The 21,923-nt window shown below is 51.9% G+C and overlaps 1 protein-coding gene across 17 annotated transcripts in view; it reads right to left on the bottom strand.

Moving 5' to 3' along the window:
• The window catches only part of ADARB1 (adenosine deaminase RNA specific B1), a 136,131-nt gene that overhangs the window by 50,641 nt on the left and 63,567 nt on the right, over positions 1-21,923 (bottom strand). Inside the window, exon 1 of one of the 17 annotated variants that reach the window (XM_058732248.1) lies at positions 13,867-13,985. The exons of 13 other annotated variants lie outside the window; for them this stretch is intronic. In XM_058732248.1, the coding sequence (XP_058588231.1) occupies positions 13,867-13,966 (100 nt within the window). In that variant the 5' untranslated portion in view covers positions 13,967-13,985. Of the gene's footprint in view, positions 1-13,866; positions 13,986-21,923 lie in introns of those variants that run through there. 3 more of the 17 variants (XM_058732239.1, XM_058732240.1, XM_058732241.1) reach the window with 3 other exon arrangements.

The raw sequence follows: 21,923 nt of genomic DNA, 5'->3' as shown, positions 1-21,923 counted from the left end.
TGGGACGATAAGAGTCCCTCTTGCAACAGTAATGACGGTGAGTCCGAGCGCAATGGTGCCGGGCTCTAACGGGGCTCACCTGACCTGTAGAGCTCACCTTGTTCACCTGCTCTTACATATTAAAACCCTAAAAAAAGGACACGGGAAATGTCTCACAGTAGAAAATGATCAGGCTGTGCCCGGGGGCGTGTGGTACATGCACATTAAGAATGGCAGCCAAAAATCTCCTGCAGAGCAGAAGTCAACATTTTCGGCTTCTACAAATGCCAACTCTTATACCAAAGGTTATAAAACAAAGCAAAATAATAAATGCAAGCACTTTAGGGCATTTCACGTAACCATTTTTCTTTCATTCTGCAAAGCACTTCTTCTGGCCTGGACTACAAACACATTAAGAATTAAAGCTCCACAAAAATCCCATACGGAACACAATTCCAGGAACGGCCAATTAGAGAAAAGCTTTATTTGACAGCAGTGTTTAAATAATTTCCTCCTTTTTCGGAATGCCCCTGCAGCAGTAGGAACTAAGCTAGGCTTGGGGGGCACCAAGGTGTGAAAAGACCACTCAAGTTGCCATCAAAGGACCTGGATTTAAGTGTAACCTCATTCCAGTTAGAATCGCGACAGAACTAGGCCAGCTGGTTCTAAAGCTTATGTGGAGAAATGAACAAGTCCGAACAGCCACAAACACTAACTAGGGAAGCGATGAGGCAGGGCCGGACCTCCCAGACCGGACACAGTGCGGTGTCAACGCCCAAAACAGCATGCGTGGTTCGCAGACGACCCATCGGTGTGATGGCGGCCAAGTCCAGGGTCACAACAAGCACACCCCAGAACTCACTGCGCGGACAACGTGGTGCCCCGAGTCAGTAACGAGTACTTCCTAACAAACGGGACTGGACGTGGGGTGACCGCATGCAAGAACTGACTTCAAATGGCACAATTCAACCCGCTATGTTTTATTTCTCAGGTGGCGGGTGGCAGACAGTTATCTGCTGTATTATTGTACCTTTGTAGATGCACATGTTGTAACACGAAGTACACAACATGTGTGTAAAAAGAATGTTCCTCTTGTCTTCTGACAGTACCCTTATCTCTCCACCAGGGAGAGGGAAGCTGGGCATGTTCCTACCTCTTCATGCCCTCCCCTCCCTGTGGGAAAAACGATATTCTGGAATAAATATAAAGAACATGACTTACTTATACTAAAGATGTGCTGGAACAGGAATATTCTCTATTGTACTGCTATACTATCTTTAGGAATTCAGTAAAAATGTATAGATTTAAAAAAAATGTTTAAGACAAGCAGTAAACTTGGTTAAAATTACTAGCAATTATTGCTGGATTTTATCCATTTTTATTCTCAAAACAGAATGGTTTTAAGAAAAGTTTTACATATTACTTGTGGTTGTTATGGGTTTTATTTTTAACAGCCATACACTGCAAGTTTTTAAAAAGAGGAGTATTAAAATGGAGGTTATTGGTGTTGATTCTTTACTATAAATCAAGCAACATGCTAAAGTCTAGATTAATTTTATAACTGTAGCAAAAATATTAAATGATGATTTGATTATGTACCAAAGGTAACCGAAATATAAAATTCTTAAATCATTTGAAGGAAAGTAACCTGAAATTCAACAACTTAATCATGTATGTTTAGAGAATAAATTTCATTATTTGTATTTTGCTTTCACTATTATACAAACAAAATACTATCACTGAAGTATCTGAAACATTCAATTTATAACATTTACAATAAAATATTTTTTTTTTCTAGGCAACCATCCAAGTAATGGATGTTCAATTACCCTTCAGAGATTCTGCATGCATTGAACAAGATATGGCAGGCTGTGCATAGGAAATAAAGTTCATGCATTACTGCTACAAACGTTTTTTCTAATGAAATGCAACTTGGAATACTTAAAATAAGCACAGCAACCAACAACAACAACAAAAACCCTCCTCAAACTAATAAGTAATTATAGCTAGGTTGCAGTATAAAAGGTTAACATACCAAAGTCAATTGCTTTCCCAGATACCAGCAATAAATATATGGAATTTGAAATAAAAAATAAAATACTGTTTACATTAGCACCCCCCAAAAATAAAACATTTAGGTATAAACCTAACAATATGTACAAGACCTATATGAGGAAAACTATAAAACTCTAACAAAATCAAAGACCTAAATTAACGCAGAGATATTCCATGTTCATGGATAGGAAGACTCAATACTGTGAAGATGTCAGTTCTTCCCAACTTGGTCTGTCTGTAGATTGAATGTGATCCCCATTAAAACCCCAGCAAGTCATTTTGTGGCTATTGACAAGCCGATTCTAAAGTTTATAGACAGACAAAACACCCAGAATAGCCAACACAATGTTGAAAAAGAACAAAGTTGGAGGATCGACACTACTGACTTCAGGACTCACTGTAAAGCTACAGTGATCAAGACAGTGTGGTGGTGGAGAAAGGACACACAAATCGATCCACGGGACAGAACGGAGAACCCAGAAAGAGAGCCACACAGAGACAGCTGACGGATCCCTGACAAAGGAGCAAAGGCAATCAAGGGGGCAAAGAGTCTCTTCCACACGGGGTACTCGAAGGGGAATCTGGACACAGACCTTACACTCTTCACAACAGTTCACTCACAACAGATCGCAGACCCAAATGTAGAACATAGGATCGTAGACCCAAACGGATCGTAGACCCAACAGATCGCAGACCCAAAACTATCAAACGCCTGGAAGATGATACAGGAGAAATCCTCGGGGACCTTGGACAGGGGGACGACTTTTTAGATACAACACCAAAGGTACAACCTAACTGATAAGCTGGACTGAGTCAAAATGTAAAATCTCTGTTCTGCAAAAGACACTGGTAAGAGATGAGCAGACAAGCCAGAGACTGAGAGAAATATTTGCAACACGTATATCTGATAAAAGAAGATATATCCAAAATACACAAACACTGAAAACTCAGCAATAAGAAAACGGACAACCCGATTAAAAAGTAGGCCAAAGACCCGAAGAGACACCTCACCAGAGAAGACATACAGACGTCACACGTCATCAGGGAAATGAAAATGAGGAGGGCACCAGTTGGGATGAGCATTGGGTGTTGTATGGATACCAATTTGACAATAAATTTCATATTTAAAAAAAAAGAAAGAAAATGAAAACGACAACGATGTCACCGTGCACCCGTGAGAACGGCCACAACCTGGAACCCCGACAACACGGATCGCTGGCGGGGACGTGGAGCAGAAGGAACGCTCCCTCACTGCTGGCGGGAAAGCAGAGGGGGGCAGCCGCCGCGGAGGAAGGTTTGTCGGTTTCTTACAAAACTGAACACGCTCTGACCATACGACCCAGCGGTCGTGCTCCTTGAGGTCTACCCAGAGGAAGTGAACGTTCACGTCCACACGACAACCCGCAGGCGGATGTTTATGGCAGCTTTATTCATAACTGCCAGACCTTGGAAGCAACCAAGGTGCCCTTCGGGAGGTGATGGGCAAACACACGGGTGCGTCCAGACGACGGGATGGTATTCGGCGCTAAGAAGGAGCGGGCCATCACGCCACGAAGACACGGAGGGTCCGCAGGTGCATCTCAAAGTGACAGCAGCCAATCTGAAAAGGCTGCATCCTGTACGATTCTATCTGTGCGACGCCCTGGAAAAGGCGGGACCATGGAGGCAACAGCAAGGTCAGGGGTTGCCAGGGGTGGTGGGGGTGGTGTGGATAAATGGGTAGAATGCGGAGATTTTTAGGGCAGTGAAAACAAGCTCTGTGATACTATGATGGTGGACAAGTGTTATCACACATTCGTGCAAACCCACAGATAGTAGCCAACATCGTAAGATCAGGTGTGGACGTGCCAGTGCAGGCTGTCCACTGTCAGAGGCACACCGTTGAGGTGGTGGGTGTTGGTAATGCAGGAGGTGGTGTCTGGCGGGGGGGGGGGGGGCGGTAAATCTGTACTTCTCCTCAATTCTGCTGTGAATCAAAATCTGCTCTAAAAACGCGAAGTCTTAATTTTTAAAAAAAAAAGGCACAGCGATGCATAACAGCACTCATCATGTCAGCAGGGGAACACTGAAGAGAAGGGGAATCTACCGAATCAGAAGAGCACAGGCAGACGCATCAGGAGGACAAACACTACAGTGACCCCCTTTGCCATCGGACAAAGGAAAGGAGCTGCAGCCCTGTCACTGCGGGCAAAGTCCCCCGTCCCGTTAATGCTGAGGGCACGGGTGGCACCTGGGGGTAGAGGGTGCAGGGGCGTTGCTGCGGGGGAGGCGGGAGGGCCCCGCGAGGCCTGGCGCACAGGAGACCCTGGCGTCTTCTGGATCGGCTGCAGGCTTGGTAGCGATTGCACCAACGCAAATGTGGGTAAATGTGTCCCCTCTGCAGTCTTACCTGCCCTGCGCACATGCAGCCGGTGTTCAAGCCTGGCACCTCCAGCCACCCGGGTTCTCTCTCCTCCCCCCCCACCCCCCGCCAGCTCTTCTCCCGAAGTAAGCACCACACATCCCAGCCTCCCCACCTCTGCCCCGTCCCGTGCACCGGGCATCTCGAGCTGGGGCCCCGCGCATCCTCCCTGTGACGCGGCCGCTGTCTGCCGCTGGGGCCCTGGAATCGGACATCGCCCCCACACCGCAGCAGGGTGTCTCATAAAGGTCACCAGGAAGTCCTGCAGCACTCGGACCCACACCCACAGCCTCCCCCACCACCTGCTGGAGCCGGGGAGCCACCTCTCCCCGTACAGGGGGACGCCCTGGTCCCTCCTCACCACGCCCATCCCAGGGGCATCCTCAGCACCCTGCCAGCTGCTTTTCCACACAGAATCGCATGATCTCGGGTCACCAGACCTGCCCTGCTTTTCCCCCAGATCATTGCAGGCTGCACCTCCTCACAGTCCTCCACCCGGGAGAGGATCTGCCACTGTCCTAAGCCAGAGTGTCACTCTTCATCTCCCTCCACTCACCGAGGCCTGTGATGTGCAGCCTGCCTCCCCACTTGCCGCCGGCCTCCCCCACTAGGCTGTGAGGCCAGGCACCTCGGCCTCCTGGCCTCTACATGCCCAGCACCCGCCTGTGAGGATGGGCCCGACGAGCGACCCCGAGCTCTCCCACGTCCAGCTCCTTCTCCAGAGCCCTGCCTTTGTGTCAGATACACGGGGCTCACCGCAGCTCAGACAACCTAGCCGAGCCCCGCAGCTGGTCAGGAGTCCCCACCTCCAGCGCCTGCCCCGTCCCAGGGGCTTAACCTGCTGCTACAGCTGTTTCCCCTAAATAGGCCGCACTCTGCTCTGAGACCACAAACACCCCAGATGGCCGGCGGCCTACTGGACGGGAGCACGATGTGCTGGCTCCTCTCGGGTTCCATCCGCTCCGTGTCTGCTGCTCTAATGAGGGCCATGTGTTGGTCTTTGCCAGAAGGAACGACACAGGATTTTATCAATTTTTCCTAATTTATAACTTTTACTAAAACGTGCCAACGAGATGTCAACTTGTCCAAAAACAGACGAGCTACTGTTAACAACCAGGACCTTATTAGAGAACACAAAGCCCCCAGCCGCTGAGCCGGGCTGCATTCAGCACGGCAGCATGGGGAGACAGCGACCAGAGAAGTTCCCACACTGGGCACCCCGCCGAGGAGCCGGCCAGCAGCAAGCACACGGGCCCAAAGCAGAGGGCGAGCACGGAGACAGCCTTGGCAAAGACGAGAGCCCCAGATTTCCAACATGCTTCTAGTCACTTGCTTCCACCCAAGGATGCAAACCTGCTGTCTAGGGTTTTCCTGACATGGCCAACAGAGCACCCCAAACACGTGTGACTTCTCCCCCAGCACAGGCTTGCACGTGAGCCCCACCACGGCAGGCTCCCAGGCTTGTGACCACTGGAGCCATAGACGCTACGTGCCCAGAAGGCCCTGGGCCACCACTGAGACCACCACACTGCTCCCAGAAGGCCCCAGGCCATTGCTGCAGCCTCCCCACTGCTCCCAGAAGGCCCCAGGACCACCGCTGTGGCCGCCCCACTGCTCCCAGAAGGCCCTGGGCCAAGGCTGCGGCTGCCGCACTGCTCCAGAAGGCCCACTGCTCCCCCAGAACCAGTCCCAGCACCCATCCCCCTGAGCGTTCCTCTCTGGCCGGACCCCCCTGCCCTTCCCAGCAGGCCTCAGAGCTGATCCTCTGTGCCTCCTGGTGTGCAAGATGGGGGCGTCCTGTCTGCGGTGACCCCGACTAATCACATCTTGACTCCTGCTTGTATCTCTATTAGCAGCTTTCTCGAAAACGTGTCTAAAGTTAAGTACTAACTTTCCTCTTGAGTCCTTAAATCAGAAATAGTTGTAAACAAAGCAGCTGTGATCTGGTTCCCACCAATGTGAAAGGTTATCTTCTGAGTACAACTCATGATTAAGAAATGTTTTCCCAGTATCTATGATTATTACTCTCCTCTTACATGGGTCATAAGGGCCTTGTTCAAGGTCACACTCCACCGGAAGCCTGCCGCACTTATGTGTGGCCTGCAGGACGGCTATTAGCAGGTGGAGGGGGGTGCTGGTGTGATGGTCCCAGCGAGCCCGGTTCAATTTCTAGCCAGGAGGCCTCCTGCAAGGCTCTTGGGGCTCCGGGTCTCTCTGGTCAGTAACGCTCACAGCATGTGGCCCGGTCCCTGCACGCGGAGAGCACCGCGGGTGTCGGCCATTCGCCACCACTGCGCGGAGCAGGCCAGCACAGACGCTTCGCCACGTCCCATCGCCTGAGGCTGTTTTTGGTAAATCAGATCTCCAGGCTCACTTGACACAATAAGAGACAGACAGTAATTGAAGCAGAGATACTGAGCCAACAGCAGACAAGTGCAGGGGATTGATTGTGTCCACACTATAAATTCCACAGCACACAGTAGAAAGGCTGCTTATTCATACTTTCCAGGGACTTAGAGTCATTCTTTTTTTTAAGATTTTCAAAAAAAAAATTTTTTTTTGGTTTATATATTTATTTTGAGAGAGAGGGGAGAGTATGAGCAGAGGAGAGGCAGAGAGAGAGGGAGAGGGAGAGAGAGAATCCCAAGCAGGCTCTGCACTGCCAGTGCAGAGCCCGACGTGGGGCTTGAAGTCACAAACTGTGAGATCAGGACCTGAGCTGAAATCAAGAGTCAAATGCTTAACCGACTGAGCCACCCAGGAGCCCCAGCATTAAAGTAATTCTTAAAGAAATGTATTTTCAAAGTCAAGTCTCAAGTTCGCCTCTAAGCAGTACCCTTGCATGTGTGGTCCGTGAACTCTGCACTCGACAGCACAATGACTACGTTAGAGGACAAGAAACCAGAGTCGGGTGGGGCATCGCATGCAAACAATCAGCCAACAAAAGTGCACCTTACTTATATAAAAGCCAGTTATATTACGAGTTAAAATCCTATCCGGGAAGATTTTCAGTAAACCAGTGTTCTAGACACGTGAGCCCGGGAACCGCCCCCTTACACGTAACCAGCTCACCCAGCTGAGCACTGGGCTGGCTGCACAGGACAGAGCAGCCAGCACCTCGCACAGCCGGGCATGGTCATGGTCACGAAGCAATGAAGCCCAGAACCGCACGGGGCCACACGCAGCACCAAGTCGGAGCGGGAGAATGGGCCGACTGGTGTGCCCACAAACACAAAACACAAAGACAACTTGCTTTGGGGCTCACTCGGCCTGAGGCCCAGTCCTCACCCAGCCCCTGATCCACACCCGGTGGGCCACGGGTGTGATGGCAGGTGCCAGAGGGAGAGCACCTCCAGGAAAGGCTGACTTCTTCCATCAGCTCTGCCGAGTCCCCTGGATAAATGGCCGTGCATCTCCCTGCACATCCAGGGGCCCTGGAGCGCCCCTGTCAGAAGGCAGCACCTTCTAGATGACCCTGAGGGAGGGAGGGAGGGGTGGGAGTAGGGGGTGGGACGGACTCAGTGACCTCCCTGTGCAGGCCAACTGGAAATAAGAGCCACGTCTCCTCAGGCGATCTTTCAATAGCCTTTATAGTCAATAATACAAACACAAACACCCAATTTAAAAAATGGTACACAAACAGGAACAAAACTTATAAAAGAATAAATGTAAATGGGCTTTGGTAAGCTTCTTAGTTGTACCTCTTTGTAAGTAAGCAAAGAAAGATGTCAGTTGTCAAGCTGTCAGAGAGCATTAAAGTCACAGGTTGGCTGAGTACAGGGAAGGGTCCCTGTACGGTGAACAGAAATGAGTGGCCTCCACGAAGGCCAAGGCCATGCCTTCTGCAGGAACACCTGGCCTGACTGGCCTTCTCCATGCTGGTGTCTGGGAGGGGGTAAAACCATCCCAAGGTTCAGCAGGACCGGGTGGGAGAGAGCAGGGGGCTGTAGGAGGTGCTCCAGGCAAACCCCACCGAGCAGGAGGGCTCTCAGCAGCTAGCACCGCGGTGGGGTGGGGGTCTTCGAGTGTGTGCTCACCTCCCAGGGGGACGCTGGGAAGGCCCGAAGCACGAGTCAGCACTACTGGGCTCCCACCATAATAACACAACACGAAGACTGAACTGCCACTAACCTTCGAACTCTGATTCCAGTTCTAACAACTGGACGAAACTATGAAGACTGCTTAGATTCAAAGGTTTAGCTAAAAGAATTATGACCTTTGCAGGGCACCTGGGTGGCTCAGTCGGTTAAGCGTCAGACTTTGGCTCAGGTCACCATCTCACGGTCTGTGAGTTCGAGCCCCGCGTCAGGTTCTGTGCTGACGGCTCAGAGCCTGGAGCCTGCTCAGGATTCTGTGTCTCCCTCTCTCTTTGCCCCTCCCCCTGCTTGCTCTCTGTCTCTCTCAAAAATAAATAAAACGTTTTTAAGAACTAAAAAAAAAGAATGATCACTTTTCCTTTTTCATGAAGTTAATCTTGCACCTGTATCTCCGATGTCTTACAATAAGCATTGCTTCCATAATGACAAAAAGGGAGTTTTCATTCTGAGCCACCGTCCTACACATGCCTTACTTTGCAGACTCTGAAAGCGGGCTGGGAAGTCGCAGACCCCCGCTGAAGCCGGTGGGCTCGGTCTCCACAGTCCCCTGTGCTGCAGCCCCTGACAGAGCCGCACACGTCCCGCAGGGGTAACAGCGAATACCGGATGCCTTGCAGACCCGCACGACGTCGGAGCTCAGAGAGACGTTGCAAGTGGCCGAACCACACGCAGAACTAAAACCTGCCGGGCAGACGACAAGCCAGCGGGATGTGGCTACCCGGGGGCACAGTGAGGCAGGGCCACACGGTGACCTTGGGGCAGGCCCCCCAACTCTCCAGGAGCCTCCGTAGACGGACATCGCTGGTACCAGGGGACCAAAGGAATCTGAGCACTGAGGCGATCTGCAAATCTGAGGCATCATTCCACTCGATCAGCACCATTACACATACTATTCTAAACGTGTCTGTTTTATACCTAGCAAACACACAGAAACGAGTCTGCCTGAGATGAAATTCTGTGGTTTACGAGGTCCCCACAAACCCCTCGGATGGCCGCCCGCTCTCTCCCGCACTGTCCCACGGCCACCGCAGAAGGGGCTCCAGAGGACGAGCGAGAACCCCCGGGATGGAGCCAGCGATCCCCCCAGACTTGGGGTGTAAGAGGCCCCACACGAGGGCAGGGTGCATACTCCGGCTGGGGATATCCGTCACGAGGCTCCCGGGCCGCCCACCCAGGCTGCGCCCCATGACGTGGTGGGCAAAGACGCAGGGCTCTCTCCCTGGGGAGGCGCTGCGTTCTTCGTCGCGCGCGCTGTGCCTCCAGGCCTGGCCACGCAGCCGCCTGTGTGCCGCTCTGTGTTCTCGCCCACCCTCCTCTGCTGGACCGGCACGGGGGCGACCCCCTGCGTGACTCCCGAACCTTCTGGCAAAGAACAAAAAGAAGCCTGAAGCCACGGGTGACGGACGGCAGGGGCCGTCTCTGTCTCAGAGCACTGGGGCTGCGCCTCACGCGGTCATGCCCTCTGGCCCTCTCCCCTCGCACTGCCTGCCTGTGCTCGCACGTGCACGTGCACGGACCGCCGTGCTCGCTCTCCTTTGCGGCCTCCCCTGCTCCCCAGCATGGCATGCCTGAGCAAATGCACACGCGTTGTTGAAGCCGATTCCAGAACAACAAAACGTTACCAGCTCAGAATCGACTATGGTGGAAGAAAAGCCTTCACAGAGCATTGTTGTTATAACCACGCTTTGTCCTTCAAAATGGACGCACGCTAGCAACGCATTTGCAACACAGTCTCTATTTGCTCTACTTAACACAACCTAATTAAAATCTCGCTTATCTGAAAAACACACTGTATTTTCTGGAATCAGGAAAAGAAGCCGACGTGAACGATATTTTCAATGTGAACACTAATAATTACACTAAGAACAGGCAGTGTTCAGATTTGAGCCAATTTTCATACTATTTCCAGAACAACCTCACAAACCTTACTCTACAGGTTTGCTTTACGATTTCAACTGTCGACCTGGAGCGTCTCTGACTTTCGCTAAAGCGTCCCCTCTGGCTGAAGGAGCTCCTCCCAAGCAAGCAGGGTCCCCACCTGTGCCGGGAAGCCCCTCAGCATGAAAGCCATGAAGTGCACATACATCTGTCACAACAGGTTCTAGAAAACCTAGGCCTTCTATCTTCTGCTGTTGTTCACTGTTGGGGTGCAGGGCTCAGCAACTGTCTGCGCGTGGGCCCTTCTCCTGGAAGACAGGCGACGTCGATTCCTGCCAGAGACTGGGGAAGAGCCATCCCCTCCTCCCCAACACACAGAGCAGAGCAGAGTGCATCACACAAATCCACCCTCCTCGTCCACCGAATGGTACTTGAGGTGGCTCATTCCAGAGCAAATCCCAAGCCTGAGAGTTGGGGCAGTCCTTCTGCCATTGCCACCCTATCACCTACACCTGCCTGTCCTGTGCATGCCCAAACCCCTGGTGCCAGCACACCAAAGGCTCTAATGGGTACTGTCGGATGGATGGATGGATGGATGGATGGATGGATGGATGATGGACAGGCAGATGAACGATGTATAGGTAGATGGGTGGAAGGATAGATGGATTAGTAGATGGATGATGGATGGGTACGTGAATGAATGAATGAATGGGTAGAGCTGTAGATGGGTGGATGGATGGATAAATAGGCAGGTGGATGGATGACGGACGGGTAGATAAATAAGGAATGGGTAGATGGGTGGATGGAAAAGTAGATGGGTTGATGGATGGATGAGAGATGGATGGGTGGATAGACGAGTAAATTCCATCCAACCCTGTGTCTCGAGTTGTCATAGTGCTTGGCACCTCACGAGAAGGCACTCTCTCAGCAAGGTGAGACCAGGGAGAAGCCTGGTGTGACAGCCACCTGCTCTCTCGGGTGCTGCCTGCTTCACCCACAACCGGCTGCATCTCCTCACTCTACACGGAATAGATGGCCTGTTCTGCAGCAGGACTCAGAGGAAGCACACCTCTATGGGTCTGGGTCTCCATTTCTATAAACGGTCCCCACATCCTGTTCTCTTTTTGACCCTGGAAACATGGGGGATCCCAGCCTCAGACCTCAGCACAGTTCAGAGCTGCTGCCCATGTGACAGCAGTCATCAGACGGGGCGCGGGAGGGCTAGGCACAGCTAAGGGCGTTATCACAATTAAGACAGGTAAGTATTCAACGAGAAAGCCTTTAATATGGAAGACAGAGGCTCTGTCACACAATGAGGGGTGGGGGGGAGGCAAGAGAATGCTGTGTTTTCAATGTTTTCAACGCCACAATGTTTTACTCAGCAGCTGTGCCCCAAGTGGAAAGAAGGCAACAGCGGCAGCCACCCGGACTGGCTGGGGCCCCGGGAAGGCTGGTGTGTGGGGCCTGACTGTCCCAGCAGCCTCTGCTTTGTGGAGGTCCCGGGTGATGTTGAAATTGCACAGTATTCCTTTTAAACCGTAATTTTCTGATGACTCAGCCAATCTACGTGAGCCTCACACAGTCAACAGCCAGCGACCTGCCCCAGAGAAGGGAGTGACTGTGGGTCATTCGGAAGCCATGAAAGATCCCTGAGATCGTATCACTCCTGAGGCCAACACATAACCCGCTGCTACGCTGTTCTAACACATAATTAAGTTTGGAAAAGCTCACATTATACCAGTCTTAGGAAAAATTCAACACACATGATTTGGAGCACCTTAAGATTGTATAAGACTAAGAGACTGTGTTTCATATCTTGTAAAACTTTGCCCATTCGATATAAGTGGAACACTGATCATTTTTAAAGGCCGAAGGGAAACTAACACACAACATGCTGCTGCTCGGGAACCCTCACCGTGGGCTTCCACACACGGGACCGTGCAGTGAACACCACTCGCTCGATCCGGGGGCTTGACTGCTCCATCTCGCAGCTCTCTGTCTGTCAAGCTGTTGCCCCAAAATTACAGCCTGTTTGAAAATGGTTTTCCTAGAGAAGAAAAAGATTCTAGAATGCACGAAGAGGACATTTGGACATTCATCCCCATCAAGTGGGACTAGCACCAACCATCCGAATCACAGCAAGTTCCAAAAAAAAAAGAACCAAAAAACCAAAAACTGACCATTATTCTTGTACTTTTCAATATTTTCTTCAAATGCTTAGTGATGAGGGGCCATGGAAAAGAATAGTGGCCATCCTAAATTCAGGGTGTTTAATCAACATTTCTTAGTTTTTGCTTTTACCTTTGTCTTAAGGACACCCTTCTTTTCAATGCCTAACTGAGGGAACAAAGGGCAGCACAGCAGCCTGAGGCAGGGGTGTGCCACAGCTGCAGGCCCCAGCACCGGGTCCCCTGGGCATGCGTCCCCTGGGCACGGCGCTTTCGACCCGGATGCACACACTGGCATGATGTCCGCCCCTGAAGTCTACAGATGACGACGCCCTCACTGCTCCCAGACACAGCTCTGTTGGGCACAAGCATCTTTCTGGACTGAGCACGACTGCTCCTCTCAGGTGGCTTTCTTCTTCTTTTCTCTGGGAAGTCACACAGAACATGGTGGCTCGCCTTACTCCCCGCAGGGGTGACACTCTCCGGCCACAGATCATCCCAAGGATTCTGGGGTAGTGCAACGGCATCCTGGTCCTACCAGGTGGTGGGCAAGAAGGGGACGCCCACCAAGGGAGGCTCACTGGACGGCAGGCCAATCCCCTCACCAGAAGCATCTTTTCACCTGACACACGTTCGATTAGTTAACTGTCGGCGTACGAGGACGGCGAACTCTCAACACCCTTTGAGCAGCAACTCACCCCACGGCCAGTGGTCTGTGACTTTTACCGTCATGGAGAGCTTTTAAGGCTGGTGTTAAGAAAAGGTACGCAGAGTTTCAATGTCCTAAAACATCAAGTTGAACTAGAGACTAAAATGACCTGGTGCTGAATGCGAGGAACTTGTTCTCCGTGTTCTTACGAGGAAACTATTCTCACAAGGGCTGCCGCAGCCTTACTTCCCACAGCGTCAAGAGGAGTTTTAAGGCTACAAAAGTTACGAACAAAGAGTGGCAGCGAAGGAGAAGTCATTATAAAGCGTCTGTCTCAGGAGGAAAAATCTTTTAGTACCCAACACTACAAACTCCTAAGCCTTCATAAATCTCTTCCTAAAAATATACCTTAAACACTGAGGCTAAAATGCCTTCTATACATGCGCTTTTTAAACCTACCTTCTAAAACAAGCCCCCTCTCAAACTGTATACGACGCCAACGTAAGGAATGAGGCACCTGGAAAGGGGAGGCGGGAGGTCCCCGGCATCGGCAGGACCCCGAAGCAGTCCGCCCCAGAAAGCATGGGATCACAGGCAAGCCCAGCGTTTACGTTTTAGGATCAGGGCCAAACGGGTTACCTCTCCTCTCGGAGCGTTTCCTGCGCCTCCTTTTCCATCGACGCCCCGCGATGCCGAAGAAGGCCCCCGTGCTCACGGGGCCGGCAAGGAGCGAGGCCATGCGGACAAGCGAGGCCAGCGCCGCCCGGCCCCGGCCACCACCACCGCCGGCGGGCACCCCCTGCCGCCTCGGGGAAGCAGCGCCCCTCTGCCCCCGGCTCATCCCTCAAACTGCAGAACCAGGGCTTCGCCAACACCACAGCGCCTTCGAAGCACACCGCCCAGCAGTGACGTGTGACAGTTAACCCTTCCGTGCGGGCCCGGACACAGCAGCGCGAGCGGGAGCGAAAGGCGCGCGGGGACCCCTTGCAGGGCAGCGGGAATCTCCACTGGGACCCGCACAGTCCTGCCTGGAAAAGGCTGCTGTCGCCTTTAAAATGGACAGAGCTCCTCAAACCAGGAGGTGGAAGTGTCGCCACAGGAGTGCGGTTTACAAAACAAAGCTGCGGAAAAGCACACGGCACGGCGCCCCGCTGAGCCCCAGCAGGCGGCTGCCACATGGTGCGGGGACCACAGCCCTGGACCCTGGATGTGGGGCACGCCCCACCTATGTTCCCACCCCCCCTCCCCGCCCCCCCCCCCCCAGTCCCATTCCAGGGATGGCGTCCCCCTCCCCTCCGGAGCCACACACTGTTCCGCGGCTCCTCTGTGGTGGCGGGGGGGGGGGGGGGGGGGGGGGCGGGGGGGGGCGGGGGGGGGTACAGACGGCCGGCCCCCTGGGCGGGGCCGACACCGAGCCTTCTCACCGGCCACCAAGCCCAGGGGGGCTGTCTCTGGGATCCAGCATCTAGGACTGACGCGGGACAAGCCGCAGCCCTCAACACCCTCCTGTCCAGACGAACGCCGTTCAGGCCCCAGGGAGACACTATCCCAGATCTCGGCTCTGCATCCTTGGAACAAAAGGCACCTGCACCCAAAAGCCCTGAAGAGCCGGGGTGTCCTGGAAGGAGTCAGGAGGGGGAGGTTGCCGTGGCAGAGCAATCGTATCTTGTATAACAAAGTTCCTTCCCAGTAACGCCCAGCATCCATCTTCCAGCTCACTATTCTACAGGCACACAAGCTGACACGGGATTCAGCACGACTGCACACGGTGCCTGAGGAGTGTGCCCCCATACGAAGCCGTTCCTGTTACTCTCACATTTGTGCCTGTGCACGCCCAGACACCCTCCAGGTAACTCAGGCCCTGTGCGGGCAGCCAGATCGACGGGGACACCACCATCGCCAAGAGTTCCACTTTTTATACAATTATTAATGTGATCTAACTAAATTTTCAAAGTGTTAAACTAAAAACCAGCTTTCGGGTCACCTGGGTGGCTCAGTCGGTTAAGCATCGATTTCGGCTCGGGTCACGATCTCACAGTTTGTGAGTTCGAGTCCCGCGTCGGGCTCCGCGTGGACAGCACGGAGCCTGGAGCCCACTTCGGATTCTGTGTCTCCCTCTCTCTCTGCCCCTCCCCTGCTTGGGCTCTCGCTCTCTCTCTGTCTCTCAAAAATAAATAAATGTTAAATTTTTTTTTTAATTCAGTTGTCTTTAAATAATTTGACTTAAACGTTTGATATTAACTGTAATTTATATTTTGTAACTTACATTTAATAGATAATTTTTTAAAAAGTATTTTCTGAAAACATGAACAAATTACTGACTTTTGCTTTATTGTTTACTGAAATTGACATTTTTGACAGGCATATAGTCAAATTTTATACTATTTTAAACTCAATTATATATTTTATTTTTAATCGTTTGGACTAAGGACCAGATAATAAGTAGTTTAGACTTTGTGGTCCCATGTCTCTGTTGCTTACAAACTCATGGAGGATGTCATGGCCTTGGGGGTGGGACTGAGAGAGAAGCTTCTGGCAAAGGCTCTTCCCCAGGTCTGGGACAGATTCCTTCGGGAAGCAGAGAGATCCTTCTTTCTTACAGCCTTCTCGGCCTGAGAGATGGGTGTGGGGCTGGGGGTGGGGGAATTATTGTGACAGTGACAGCCCACGGTGCCAGGCCAGCCCTGCAGACCACCCCTACGAAGCCTCCAGCGGCAGGACAGAACCCACGGCCCGTCCTCAGGGAGGAAGAGGAAAGTGCAGCGGCAGGTGGAACCACAGAACCCGGCTCTTCGGAGACACTGGAAGGAACCCAGCCTGAAAGCGGGGGCGGGGAGCAGGCTGGGGGCCGGGAACATCAGGTCTGGGCACCGTCCACGTGCATAGCCAGATGGTTCCCACGGGGACCACGCAGGACCAACGCACAGGCAGGCGGAGTTCTTACGGCTCTGTGGCCACCAAGCTGGAGGTGCCCTGCTGCTGTGCTGTGCCCACAAAGGCCTGGCCTAACATTCCCAAGATGCCCTAGTTTGGTAGAAGCAGCACCTGGACAGCAAACAACCTCCCTCTCTCCAGACAGACATCACAGCCTTCACGACTTCACGTGACAAGTAGCCTCGGAAAAAATCGTCGCCGGCACCACACACCTGCACTGGCGTTCCTGCCAGCGGCCACTCGGGACCTTGGGAGCTTGGAATCCCTGGCAAGTTCAGAAGCACACTCTATCCCCAATGGAGGAATTTAAAAGGAACCCACAGGAATGAGAACCAAGAAACCACAAAGGAAGCCATGAAGGAAAACATATGCAGTCTTCAATTACTTTAAATAAGAAACGAGAAAATTTCTTTGGACTTATTTTATAATACCAAGTTACTTATTGTATTTAAAGCCTGGGTACTTCCATGTTTGTTTGTTTGTTTTTTATTAATTGTTCCCTTGCTACGCATCAAAACAAGTTAGGTACCTAACTGTGAAAATGGCTACATACTCTGATTAACCAGGCTGGAGATGCTGAGGACAAGCCAGAAGCTCAAAACCCAGAGCACAGCAAGGGACTCATGCGAGAAGAGCACGGAGAACAGCATGGCCTCCAACCCCTCTGAGGACACAAGGGCCCAGGCGGGGAGCACACAGCCACTGGGCCTGGAGCACAGAGAACAACACGGGCTCCAACCCCTCCAAGGACACACGGGCTCAGGAGGGGAGCACACAGCCATTGCGACTGGGCCCAAGGGTATCTTAATGGGGACTGAACCAAGGAAGCAGCAATTTGAGAAATAGAGCCAGAACTTCTGGAACTCTCTTATGCAGAAGAAAGAGCTTAATACTGTCAGAATCTTGAGCAATCCAGATATAATCCACCATAGCTTTTTTTTTTTTTTTTTTTTTTTTAAAGGTAAAGGGTAAAAAGCTGTCTGGGCTCTAGATTTTTTATGATGAGACTATTCTGAGAAAATAACGGTCAAAGAAGTTGGGTAAAAACAAGGAACATCCCCGTGCTATGAGAAGACACTCACATTTTTAATGTTTTCTCTTTCTCCATTAGGGTTTTGGTCTCTCCAGAAAGCTGAGCTCAGTGGTGGCCCCAGGCTCTAGCTCATCCCCCACTTGGAAAGGGGGGCTAGCCACGTCAGCCCCACCCTGCCTCACCCGCAGGCACAGCACAGGCAAGGCCACCTGGAGGTCAGAACCAGCTGCTGGGTGACCCCGGGGCACCAGTTTCCTCTCTGTGCCCTTGAGATGAGAGAATTACAATTTCCCCATCTCTGTCACAACCCTGACCTGAAAGAGACAAAACGTTTTACATCAAGACATATCACAATTTATGAAAAGCGTATTCATAAAAGAAAAACTTGCAAAGTGAAAAATTCGCATATACGCTTACATGTAAAATTCTTAGGGCACGAATCAGATAAACCCAAAAGCAGAAAACTGGTAAATCAAGGGCTGGTACAAAGGCTGCGTGGACCGATTCAAAGGCTCCTGGCTAGTGCCTGCCAGAGCTTACCTACCACACCAGCGCACATACAGACCGACGAAAACCCACTCCACGCACTGCTTCGTGGGAATCTGTCAACTAAGACACTGCCTGAAGTGGAAACACACTAAGACCACAATCCAAGAGATACGCTATCATTGAAAGTTAATTTGGAAATTATAGTTAATGTTGTGAAAGACACAGCGGTAAGTTTGTTAGCAGACCCCCTGCCGCTGTCATCCTGCCGTCTGCGTGTCTGCCTTGGGTTACGCGCGCCATGCTGTCAATGGAGAGACATTGTTCCAACCGCTTTCTTAGATGCTGCATTTGTCTACCTGGCATACATTTCTTGCGGGGAAAAATCATATTAACTCTATTTTCTTTTTCTTGATGCTCTGGCATTTAGGCACCTTATAGACCCAGGGAGAGACTGCTCCTCCCAGGGCTAGCCAATTCTTTTTTTTTTTTTTTTTTAATGTTTTTATTTATTTTTGAGAGACAGAGAAACAGAGTATGAGCATGGGAGGGGCAGAGACCGAGGGAGACACAGAATCAGAAGCAGGCTCCAGGCTCTGAGCTTTCAGCACAGAGCCCGATGCGGGCTCAAACTTATGAACCGAACCGTGGGATCATGACCTGAGCCAAAGTCAGATGCTCAACTGACTGAGCCCCCCAGGCGTCCCCAGGGTGAGCCATTTCTTTTTTTTTTTTTTTTTTTTTTTAATTTATTTTTGGGACAGAGAGAGACAGAGCATGAACGGGGGAGGGGCAGAGAGAGAGGGAGACACAGAATCGGAAACAGGCTCCAGGCTCCGAGCCATCGGCCCAGAGCCTGACGCGGGGCTCGAACTCACGGACCGCGAGATCGTGACCTGGCTGAAGTCGGACGCTTAACCGACTGCGCCACCCAGGCGCCCCCAGGGTGAGCCATCTCTTAAAGACAGCAAAGGGGTCAGCCAGGAGTGTACCTTCTTATGCAAACAACCTCCTCACTTCTTTATGTAACTCTCACATCAAGCTAGTGTTGCCTTTGTTCTAAAGCATTCCAGGGCCCGGGACCAGGCAACTAGAAACCAAATACAGCCCAAAGCCTGCCGTGATCATTCAAACGGCCAATCTGCAACTGCTCCCCCTGCCCCCTCTTGCCCTTCCTGTGGAAACCCTAAGAAAGGCTCTGGCCTAGTCCTTCCCCTCACCCTGGACCAAGCCTGGCTCACTGTGTGGTCTGTGTGGCACGGCCCCTCCGCTAGGGAAATGTAAGTCATAAAGTCTTCTTTCGGTGGCACTGGCCTCCCCGCGATGTCATAAAGTAGAGCCCCGGGGGGACAGTGGGACAGTAGTACCATTCTCGAGACTGGCCTGGTCTACTCAGTGTTACGTGGACTTAGGTAGACTGGTCTCCCAAGTCTACTTAGTGTTGCCTCTTAACTAAAGGGCACGTAACAGTCTATAAAACAAAAAACAAGCCGTCATGTTGTGCAATCCTAACTGACATCTGCCCTGCATTCATATAAAACACTGGGTAAAAATGGCAGTCACATATATTTTGCCACCATCCCACAAACTGATCGTTTTTTTCCTCATCGCAGGACACAACCCAGTGCACGGTAGATCTTCCGAACATAAAAAATGCCATATTTTCTGCTTTCTTCAAAGTCAGAGAAGCTGAGGGTCCACGGGCGTGGCAAGGCACACGGAGCCCCGACGTGGCGGGTGGGTGCCACGGACCCAGAACGAGCCCTCCCGGGGCGTCCGTGCTTCGGAGCCACACACACGACGCTACCGGGGCCCAAGTAAGGTCCTAACGCAGAAGTCATCTGTTTCTTTCTTCTTCCCAATTCTTCCTTCTACCTTTAGGGTTATTTAATAGCAGCACAAAAGGAGAATGCCTGCATTCATGAGCTTCAAGAGATTCAATTCACAGCAGAATGGCAGCGATTTCGTGCACCAGACAAGGTTTCTGTAATGATTAAACTGATAGTTTATGCTTTAAAGAAGTACTTTGAAGACCTTTTCTCCAACTTTAACGGTGCATCCGTTTCCGACTCCAGCTGCCACATCTTTGCAAGTTAATAGCCTACTGGAATTCCAGGACAGTGTCGTAAACAGCCGTGCGCCATTTAGCACCTGACGTTCCTGGTGCCTCATTAATTTCACTTTTATCAGCGTCCTCAGAGGAAAGACTCCAAAACTTAATGTTCTTAGAATATTAATTTATGAAAAGACTCTTAAAAATTATTTCCTCTTTTAAGAAGGAAAAAAGGAGTTTATTCCATTAGAATTCTAAACTCTGTACAACGAGTCAGTTCTTACACAGAATCAATACGTGAGAAACTGAAGCACGACTTATCAGGACAGTGCCTCAAAACTATGTGTTAATAAGAAAAACAGCAAATATGCGTGCATTCACTCACTGAACTAATGGTGAGCACCTACTGGGGAAGGGCCCGGAGCCGGACATGGTCAGAGGACAAGCGGACCGCAGCAGCGGCGCCCCGGAGCCTCTGTTCCGCCAAGGGCAGGGAAGACCACTGACGGGCAGCACCATAAACAATGGAACGGCCTTGTACGTTGGAGGAGGCGGCCATCGGCCCAGAAGGGGACAGGGGCAGGAGGGCGGCGGCCGTGCTCCCCAGGCCTGAGGGAGGCTGCAGGGCAGCAAACACGAGGAACGGGCAGGCGGCGCGGGGGAAGAGTGTTCTGAGAATGAGGGACAAGACTCTGCGGCAGCCCCTGGCGTGGCCCGGGAGCGGCCAGGAGGCCGGACCGGCAGAGGTGGAGACCGGGAGGCCAAGAGGGCAGCTCGAGGGGCCTCTGGGCCAGTGCACGGACCCGGCAGTCCCTCTGCCCAGGATATCCTAGTCCTGGCCTCTGGCCTCTGGTGAAGAACAGGTATGGGGTGAGGGTTGATGCAGGGAGACCAGTCAGGAGACTGGTACAGACAGACCCAGGGGCTCAGAGCACGTGACGGTACAGCTGAGGAATAACGCGTGCTGAGGAGCGGCAGACAGGCTCTCCCGGTGGCCTAGAGGCGGAGCAGAAAAGAGGGGATGGCCATGGCTTACGGCCTGAGAGCCTGGAGAGATGGGCAGACTGTGGGTGGGGTCGGGAACCAGGGGTCCGGTTTGCTGTCTGTGGTCAGAGACGTCCGCAGATCCCCAGGATCCGAGGCTGACAGAGGTGCGAGGGGGTGGGACGCCAAGTCACGAGAACGGACAGAGCCCAGGACAGACCGGGACTGAGCCAGGAAGGGCACCGCCGCTGGCAGCTCATGGGACGGGAAGGATGGGCAGGGAGCTTGCAAGGGAGCAGCCCCTACAGCAGAGTGTGGACTATGTTCACCAAGAGAATGTCAGCTGACAGTCACCACACGTGTGCCAGCTTGCTCACACTTCACCAAATCTCAGTAAAGGAGACTGAAATGACTGCACAAGGGCAGCCTGGACACGGCCACCCTTTGTTTTACAACCATCGGAGATGTCACTCAAGTCTTTGTGAGCAGAGCTGTGCAGTGTACAACCCACACAGCTGTACAGCGTGGCCACGATTATGGCACCACGGTAACCAGCACGGAGCCCAAGCCTTCTCTGGTTGAAGGCCCACTTGACCTCCGGCTAGCCAGAGAACCTTGGGCAAGTTCTCACCGTCGTGGCTCCTCAGATTCCTCGCGTACACCCCAGGAGGCGGGGATGGCCCATGCGCAGGCTCGCGCTCACCCGGGGGACCAAGGGAAGGCAGGGTGCAGGGCATGGTGCCCAGCTGGGCTCTGGCCGCTGTCACATCACGGGCGCCACCACGTTATGAAGAGGAGCCCGCCAGCTACAGGGGCTCGAGTAGCGCATCCAAGGTCACAAGCTGTGTGAGCGGCAGAATGTTGTTCAGAATCCAGGACACTTCGACCTTGGGACCCACGCTCTTGGCTCGTTTACAGAGTTGCCCAGTTAAAGCAAAAACAAGATCGCTCAAATTTCTTTTTTTATATGTTATAATTCCTTATGGTTTTAGGTCAAAATAATACATACACGTTTCTTTAAATGAACGTCTCAGCTTCTTAAATTACAATGGGTTTAAACAGACAGAGATAAGTATAGTTTCAGCCTATTGGCAAAATTCCCCCACTCAATTAAAATCATAAGTTCAATTAAGCTTTTGCCATTTTCTTTTAAGGTAACTCTACCAAGGAATTTTACATTAAAATCAAAACCTACGTGTCTCAAAT

The sequence above is a fragment of the Neofelis nebulosa genome, chromosome 5 (assembly GCF_028018385.1).
Source record: "Neofelis nebulosa isolate mNeoNeb1 chromosome 5, mNeoNeb1.pri, whole genome shotgun sequence".
NCBI classification, from domain to species: Eukaryota; Metazoa; Chordata; class Mammalia; order Carnivora; family Felidae; genus Neofelis; species Neofelis nebulosa.
This window is presented reverse-complemented; position numbering and strand designations above follow the sequence as displayed.